The sequence below is a fragment of the Jaculus jaculus genome, chromosome 13 (assembly GCF_020740685.1).
Source record: "Jaculus jaculus isolate mJacJac1 chromosome 13, mJacJac1.mat.Y.cur, whole genome shotgun sequence".
Classification (NCBI taxonomy): domain Eukaryota; kingdom Metazoa; phylum Chordata; class Mammalia; order Rodentia; family Dipodidae; genus Jaculus; species Jaculus jaculus.
In genome coordinates, this window is record NC_059114.1 from 12,205,405 (window position 1) to 12,213,686 (window position 8,282).

Sequence of the window (8,282 nt, forward strand, 5' to 3'; positions counted from 1 at the left end):
CCAGAGCCATCCTGTCCACAGCCCCCCCCCCCAAGGCAGACAGTGTTTGCCTCCCTCAGACACCCCGCAGCTGCAGCTCACACTTTCCCTGGAGGCGAGGAGGAGTCCACCGTGGTGTGCAAAGTCCTGAATGACCCGACCTGCTCCCTCTCTGACAGCCCCAGCCCTCACCCCATTCCAAAATCCCTGGTCTGCCTGCTGTCTACCCAGCACTTGCAACCCCTGCATTTTCTCCTCTGCCGGCTCCCCCTACCTGGGATATCCCCCCAAAGTCATCCTTATCTTGGCTAGATACTCTCAGAGCAGGGTCCCCACACCACCACTGCCAGTCTCACTGCCCCCCCCCCCACCAATTCACAGTTCTTCTCCAGCGGGAGAGCCAAGATCTGCTGGACTGCTTGTGCCCTCCCTCCTGCGAAAGGTCAGGGACCCAACTGCAAGCAACGGCCTTGGCCTCAAACGGAGGGTGGCGCTTGCCACCTACATGAGTGACAACACTGTCCGCAGACTGACAGGGACGGAGGGGAAGATGCCGGGGACAGGAGGAGGAAGAATGGGCTTAAGGACAAATGAACTCATGGATAAATGGGTGGACGGACAGGCTGATGAATGGGTGGGCAGATGGACGAGGTGGGTGAATGGATGATGGGTGGGTGGATGGATGGATGGACATAGGTGAATGTATGGAATGATGAATGCATTGGTGATGAATGGGCAGGCGGATAGACAGGTGGGTAGTTGAATGGTTATAGATGATGGATGGATGGATGGATGGACGGACGGACGGGCGGACAGATAAGTTGGCAGGCAGCTAGATGGGCAGATGGGAGACACAACTGCAGCCGAACGCAGCATGTGCAGCAGGTGTGTGAAGGGACTGGACCAGGGCGGGGTGTGGCCTTTGGTCCTCTCTTGCCGGTGTCCATCCCTTTGGCTTCGCCCCTTTGCCCTGCCCCCAGGAAGTGATGCAGGCAGAGGAGCGGTGAGGCAGGTGGGGAACCCCGGCTTTATTGAGTCTGTGCGGGGGAGTTGGGGGGCGGGGGAAGGGTACACAGGTGGGCCCTGCCCCATCCCTGCGGCCCCTCTTCGAGCCCGGGCTGTCCCCTGGGCAGACCAAGGAACTGGGGAGCCGACGCCCCTCAGCTGCTCAGGAAGCAGCCGCGCTTGTGCCACTTCTGGTCGCGGATGCGGCGCACGGACTGCAGCTGCGGCTGGTTGGCGTCCCACTCGTTCCAGTGGCGGTACTCCCCCCGCTCGAACACGTACTGGCGGCCGCGGTAGCCAGGGAACTCGTAGCCCACCCATCTGTGGGCATCGCAAGGCAGGGTAAGGAGGGCTTCCCCCAGTCCCCTGTCTCCTCTGGCCCAGTCCTAGCCCATTAAAGCCTACGTCTGGGGGCTGGGGAGATGGCTTAGCGGTTAAGGCACTTGCCTGCGAAGCCAAAGGTCCCCCGTTTGATTCCCCAGGACCCAAGTAAGCTTGATGTTCACGGAGGCTCATCTGTCTGGAGTTCCGTTGGCAGTGGCTGGAGGCCCAAGCGGCCCCATTCTCTCTCTCTCTCTCATAAGTAAATTATATATATACACATATACATACACACACATATATCTATATATCTATATATCTACATATCTACATATCTATATATCTATATATCTGTATCTGTATGTATATCTATATCTATATCTATATCCCAACATTTTAGCCGGGTGGGCATGCTGGCACACGCCTTTAATTCCAGCACTTGGGAGGCAGAGGATCACTGTGAGTTCAAGGCCACCCTGAGACTACATAGTGAATTCCAGGTCAGCCTGGGCTACAGTGAGACCCTACCTCATGGGGGGGGGGGCGGAGAGAGAAAAAAAAAAAGCAAAGAAAGGAGAAGAAGGGGTAGGCAGACACTCTGATGGGGCAGGGGAGAAGGAGGGCCTCTTACGTTCCGTTGATGGCGCGGACACTGGCCACGCGGTCCTGGAAGCCGTGAGCCCACAGACTGGGCACATCATCGTCCACAATTTCCATCTTGCGCCCGCTGAAGGCTGGATTCTCAAACAGGTGCAGCTTGTGGTCTGGGCCATCCTGGGAGAAAAGCCGTGGGGTGAGCAGGGAGGACTTGGGAGACACCTTGCAGGGAAGAGTCAAGTCACACACACACACACACACACACACACACCCCTGCAGCTGCTCCAGGAGGGAGGGGCTCTGTAGGCGCAGCACCCCAGGCCTAAGCTGGCGCACTGGGGACGCTGCACAGTGACAAAGGGATCTTGTTCCACAAGTCATCTGTCAGAAAGGGAAACTGAGGCTTGGGAAATGGCAGGGGAGCTGAGGAGTCAGGCCCCAGCCTCCCCTCCTCTGCACATTCTGGCTTCCCTTTCCTGGTCCTTCCCCAACTGCCACCCAAGGAGGACTCCTTTAGGGGACAGGGACATAATTTTGAGTGTGGACAGAGCAGCTGGGAGATGACTGGACTGTTGCTATCATGGACAGCGTCCTTTTCTGGTATTAGCGAAATACCCAAGAAGAACTTGAATATTTTCCAGTTATTTTCTGAAGGTATTTGGGTCTGATTCTTTAACTACCCCCCCCCCACCCATCAGAAACTGGCCCACGTGCCTTGGGTCTCACTCTGGCCCAGGCTGACCTGGAATTCACTATGTAGTTTCAGGGTGGCCTCCAATTCACAGTGATCCTCCTACCTCTGCCTCCCAAGTGCTGGGATTAAAGGTGTGCGCCAGCATACCTGGCTCCACATGCCTTTTTTATTTTAATTTGCTTGTAAAGGGGCGCTGCAGGATAAGGACCCTAGTGTCCTACCCTATCGCCCCAAGCCATCACGGAGGTCAGAAACCTGAGGCCCTTGCAGGTGGGCCGACAGTGGCTAAACTTGGGGTCAGCTTGCTTGAGGGAACCACACCCATGCACGTGCTTCTAGGAGCTCCCTTAGCAACAGGGCTTGACTCACAATGTGCAGAGGCCTGAGGGACAGGAGGATGTCACTGCGGCGGCTGCTGGACCAAGCATCCCAGCGAGGGTAGTCCCCCTTCTCCAGAACAAACTGTTCGCCACGGAAGGATCTGCACTCAAATGCCAGCCACCTGGGTGTGGAAGGAAGGACCCAGGTCACCTCCTGTGCTGCGGCTCCGCAGGGACCCAGGGGAGGAAGAGGGGACAAGAGTAGCAGACCTTTGACCTCAAGCTCTCCCCATCCCTAACCCCGTACCGATCTCTGTGCCTGCTGTTGAGGGAGCAGCCAGGACATGGAGGGGCCTGTGGTTCCCTAAGCCAGAGGACCTTCCTAGGAAATGCTGAGGATGTACGTGACATCAGGAAGGGACAAGTCCTCATGCAATACCTGACACAGGGTGAAGGGTCTGTGGGGGCTGGGGGTCAGAGTAATCATCTCCTTCTCTTCCTTTCCTCCTTCTTTCTCTTCTCTCTACCTCCGTTCTTTACTCCTGCCCTTCCTATAGTTCGTTTTTTCTTTCCTTAAAAGCACCACCTAATTCATTCTTTAATTTTTTTTTAATGGTTTTTCAAGGTAGGGTCTCACTCTAGCTCAGGCTGACCTGGAATTCACTACATAGTCTCAGGTAAAATCTTTTAAATGTATTTATTTGAGAGATAGAGATGAGAAAAAAGAGAGAAAGAGAGATAAAGGGCGCAACAGAGCCTATAGCCAGCAAATGAACTCCAGATGCATGTGCCCTCTTGTGCATATGGCTTACATGAGTCCTGGGGAATCAAACCTGGGTCATCTGGCTTTGCAGGCAAGTGCCTTAACTGCTAAGTCATCTCTCCAGCCCCTACATTATTTAAATCATTTTTAAAAATTATTTATTTGCAAGCAGATAGAGAGAAGAGAGAGAGATATGTAGAGAGAGTGGGCACACCAGGGCCTCTAGCCACTGCAAACAAACTCCAGATGCATGTGGCTCTTGTGCATCTGGCTTATATGGGTCCTGGGGAATTGAACCTGGGTTCTTTTGCTTCACAGGCAAATGCCTTAACTGCTAAGCCATTTCTCCAGCCCTTAAATCATTTTTATTCTCTTTCTCTCTCTCTGTGTGTATCAGTCTCAGTGCATGTGTGTGGTGGCCAGAGGATGACCTCAGGTGTTGGTCGTCACCTCCCACTTTTTTTTTTTTTTTTCAAAGTAGGGTCTCACTCTAGCCCAGGCTGACCTGGAATTCACTATTTTGTCTCAGGGTAGCTTCGAACTCACTTCAATTGTCCTACCTCTGCCTCCCAAGTGCTGGGATTAAAGACATGGGCCACCACGTCTGGCTCTTCCACCTTGTTAGAGACAGGGTCTCTCGCTTGTCAGTGCCCGCACCAGGTTCTCTGGCCCATGAACTTTCGTAGAGTCTCCTGACTCCCCACAGATGTGCTGTGGTTACACACATGGGCAACCGCATCCAGCTTTAGGTGGGTTCTGGGGACCAAGCTCAGGCCCTCACGCTTGCAAAGCAAGCGCTCTACCCACAGAGCCATCTCCCTAGTTCATCCATCTCATTTTCACAGAGTCTCTCTAAACTCTATGCCAGCCAGGACTCCCCCGGGGCAGATGTGGAAGGCCAGGCACTGAACAGCTGGCTGGGGAGATTACTCACGGTCCAGACTCCACTTGGATGGACCCAACCTTCTCCAACAGGCTGTCCGTGAGGTTGGGGCACTCGGCCGACAGCTCGCATCGCTTGCCCTGGAAGTTCTCTAGTTCGTACACAGTCACCTGCAAAGCAGTGTCCTAAGCATACCCTCCTGCCAGGGCTCCCTATCCCAGGCTGTGTAATCTTGCGAGATTTATATCCCTGTGCCAGGCAGTGGCCAGCACAGACAAATCTACACTGCCCCCTGCTGGCTGCAGAAGGAAACACCTCTAGGACCTCAGGCCAGTTAAAGGGGAGTGCAATAGTATCTGGAAGTCTTTGCAGCAGACCTCCCCGCTGCCCTTTGCTTCCTCCTTTACCCCTGCTAAAGCCCAAAATACATCAGAAAGCCCCGCTCCCATTTTCTCCTCCGCCCCTCCCTCCACTACCACCTAGCGCCCTCCTCAGATGCTGCCTCCAAAGGCCTGGCTTGGAAGGACAGGATTAACCCCAGTCACACCTGCCTCCATTTTCGCTGGCATCCCCTTTATTTAATCCCGCCTTGGAGCTGGGGACTTAGAGCATCGCTTCCATCCTAAAGAAGGAGCTGTTGAAGCTCAGGTCAAGAAACATGACCAAGATCACACAGGAGAGACCCCCACCTCCTGCTACCTGCTACCTCTGTTGCTCCACTGAGGCAGGCAGGGTGCGCGTGGGGTGTTAGCAGAGAGGGGAAGCTACCCGCAGTGGGCTCCTCCTCTCCCTGCTGGCTGGAGGGGCAAAGCTGCCTGGCTGGGCAGCTGACCCTGCCACCCAGGAGCTACCCTCAGACAGGGGCGCCGTGTCCTCTCGGTGTCCAGTACCTTGTAGCTGCCCCCGAGGCCTCCGTGGCTCTTGCCAGCTGCAGCCTGCTCCGGTGCTCCGTGCTGTTCTGCCATCTCCCCAGGGGCACGTCTGCCTTCAACCAGAGGAGAACAGGGTCACCAGGCCACCGGGCACTATCAGGTGCTGATGTGACTGGAGCTCAGCAGAAGCCTTGCTGCCCAAGTGATGGCACCAGGACTCAGAATCTGCATTTGCTCACTCAGTCATTCCAGCAACACACCCCAAGTTATTGGGATGAGAATCCCAATTTTAAAGGAGGATACAGGGGCCCCAAGGAGCAAGGCCGCTTCCCAGAGGCTCACAGCATGAAGGAAAGACTTAGGACTTAGCTAGCGACACTTTGCCCACACCCAGATGCTCCCCAGCTCTGTTGCCAATGCAGCCCGTCCACAGTCCTGGCCCGAAGCTTCTTGCACAAGGATCCACTGCCTCACACCCAGCAAGCTGTCTGTGGCTCACTGTAGTGACTTTCATCACCAGTGACTCCACCGGCATCTCTCAGTGCCTGGGCATAGACCCCATGACCAGGGGAACCGCAGACCGTGGATAGCAGGAGGGTCAGACAGACACCCACACAAAGCAGCTGTGAGAGAGGTCATGCCCTTGACACAAACACTTATTGGGCACTCACTGTGTACCAGCACTTCAAAAGACATAGACCTAGAAGCAAGGCGTGGTGGCACACACCTTTAATCCCAGCACTCAGGAGCAGAGGTAGGAGGATTGCCGTAAGTTCAAGGCCACCCTGAGACTACATAATAAAGTCTAGGTCAGCCTGGGCTAGAGTGAGACCCTACCCCTCAAAAAACAAAACCAAAAAAAGAAGAAGAAGAAAGAAAGAAGGAAAGAGACCAAGAGACAGACCTGCGGCTGGGAAGAAGCTCAGTGGGTAAAATGCCAGGCACTGTGGCACATGCCTGGCATCGCAGTGCTGGAGAGGCAGAGCGCAGGATCCCCGGGGCTCAGCCAGGCAGCCTAAGTCGCAAGCTTCAGGCCAGTGAAAACTCTTGTCTCAAAAAACTGCTCAGTGTTTCCTGAGGAAATTATCCTCTGGCCTCCACATACACCAGCACACGCACATGAAACTGTGTGTGCACACACATGCCTTATTTATTTATTTATTTATTTATTTATTTATTTATTTATTTATTTATTTGAGAGTGACAGACACAGAGAGAAGGACAGATAGAGGGAGAGAGAGAGAATGGGCGCGCCAGGGCTTCCAGCCACTGCAAACGAACTCCAGACACGTGCGCCCCCTTGTGCATCTGGCTAATGTGGGACCTGGGGAACCGAGCCTCGAACCAGGGTCCTTAGGCTTCACAGGCAAGTGTTTAACCGCTAAGCCATCTCTCCAGCCCACATGTCATTTTTTTTAAAAGAGAGAAGCTGGGTGTGGTGGCTCATGCCTTTAATCCCAGCACTTGGGAGGTAGAGGTAGGAGGGTTGCCATGAGTTCAAGGCCACCCTGAGACTACAGAGTGAATTCCAGGTCAGCCTGGGCTAGAGTGAGACCCCTACCAACCTCAGAAAATGAAACAAAGAGAGAGAGAGAGATCGAGACATCCCAACAGACACAGACAGTGTCCCTGTGTTGCTACGGAACACACAAGCCAGGGCCTTCCAGATGCCACGCAGAAGATTTTTTTTTTCCTGATCATTGAGCACACAGACTTCCAGGAATTTTTTTTCTCTGCCTATTTATCCATGTATGGTGTGTATGTATGTGTGTGAGAGATGCATGTGTGTCCAGGTGCATGGGCATGTATATGTGCATATGTGTGGAGGCCAGTGGTTTATGTTAGGTGTCTCCTTCAATCAGTCTTCACATTATTATTATTATTATTATTATTATTATTATTATTATTGAGACAGGATTTCTCACTGAACCTGAGGCTCACTAATTGAGCAAGTCCAGCTAGCCAGAAAGCCCCAGGGTTCCTCTTGCTTCATCTCCTGAGGGCTAGCACGCAGACTTCTGTATAACAGAACGCAACAAGTGCCCACACACATACTGTCTCAGATACATGTATGCCCCATGAACTGCCCGCCACAGTTGGCTCCTGTACACTCTATCTCCTGGCATGGCAACCTTGAGGCTAATGACTGTAGACGCTGCCCAGCTTGCACAGCCTGGCTATCTGGTCCATGTAGGACCAGTCCCAGCAGGCAACGGGGCATGGCCACATCTCACCAGCAGGGCAGCTGGCGGCTCCTAGGACATCCTATTTCCAATTCCTCAAGATATATCAACCCTTAGGATTCCCTGCCCACAGGCCCATGTCTGTGGCTACAGCCCGGCCACACACTCTGTCCCACAGATAATGCAGGACCCCAGCTCCACCTGTATCCAGCCTGGTGGCCATCTGTGTTTGGTCCCTACCCTTAAGCATCCTCCAATTTTGGCTTCAACCACCCTCCCCCGCCTGCCCTCCCCCCACGCCATTGAGACTACCAAGGTTCTGGCCTCCCAAGGCACTCTGCCCCACCCACCCTGCCCATCCCAGAATGAACCTGCCGCTGTCTGCTCCAGGAGGGTAGAGGGGCCAGTGATGTCCGCAGACTCGGCCTGTCTCCGGGGATGTCCTATTTATGGGCATGTTCTGTCAGCCCAGCACATCGTGGCCTGCTGAGGCAGCGGCCTGTCCACTTGATTCCGTCCGGGCCATTTCACCCCAATAGCAAGCCCGTGAGAGGCCCCGAGGGGTCACCTCCGGCACGGTTTTGAATGTCTTCCTGGGGGGCTGATGGCCCTTGTTGGCTTTGTGGGACGTCTAACCGGCTGGGCAGAGAGCATGGGCACTAAGC

General features: G+C 54.2%; 1 protein-coding gene across 1 annotated transcript; it reads right to left on the reverse strand.

Moving 5' to 3' along the window:
- Positions 1-1,139: 1,139 nt before the first annotated feature.
- Crybb3 (crystallin beta B3) lies at positions 1,140-5,527 on the reverse strand. Its single transcript, XM_004664096.2, has 5 exons — positions 5,453-5,527; positions 4,614-4,732; positions 2,966-3,098; positions 1,937-2,079; positions 1,140-1,305 (listed from the first exon to the last, which is right to left on the reverse strand). The coding sequence occupies exons 1-5, from the start codon at positions 5,525-5,527 to the stop codon at positions 1,140-1,142; spliced, it is 636 nt and encodes a 211-aa protein (XP_004664153.1).
- Positions 5,528-8,282: the final 2,755 nt, after the last annotated feature.

Bases quoted from the DNA above. Each gene is read 5' to 3' on its own strand.
- Crybb3 (XM_004664096.2), bottom strand. From the start codon at position 5,527: ATGGCAGAACAGCACGGAGCACCGGAGCAGGCTGCAGCTGGCAAGAGC. The intron at 3,099-4,613 runs GTGAGTAATCTC...TTCCACACCCAG, and splicing joins ATCCAAGTGGAGTCTGGACC to GTGGCTGGCATTTGAGTGCA. The intron at 2,080-2,965 runs GTGAGTCAAGCC...CTTTTCTCCCAG, and splicing joins CCCTCAGGCCTCTGCACATT to GATGGCCCAGACCACAAGCT.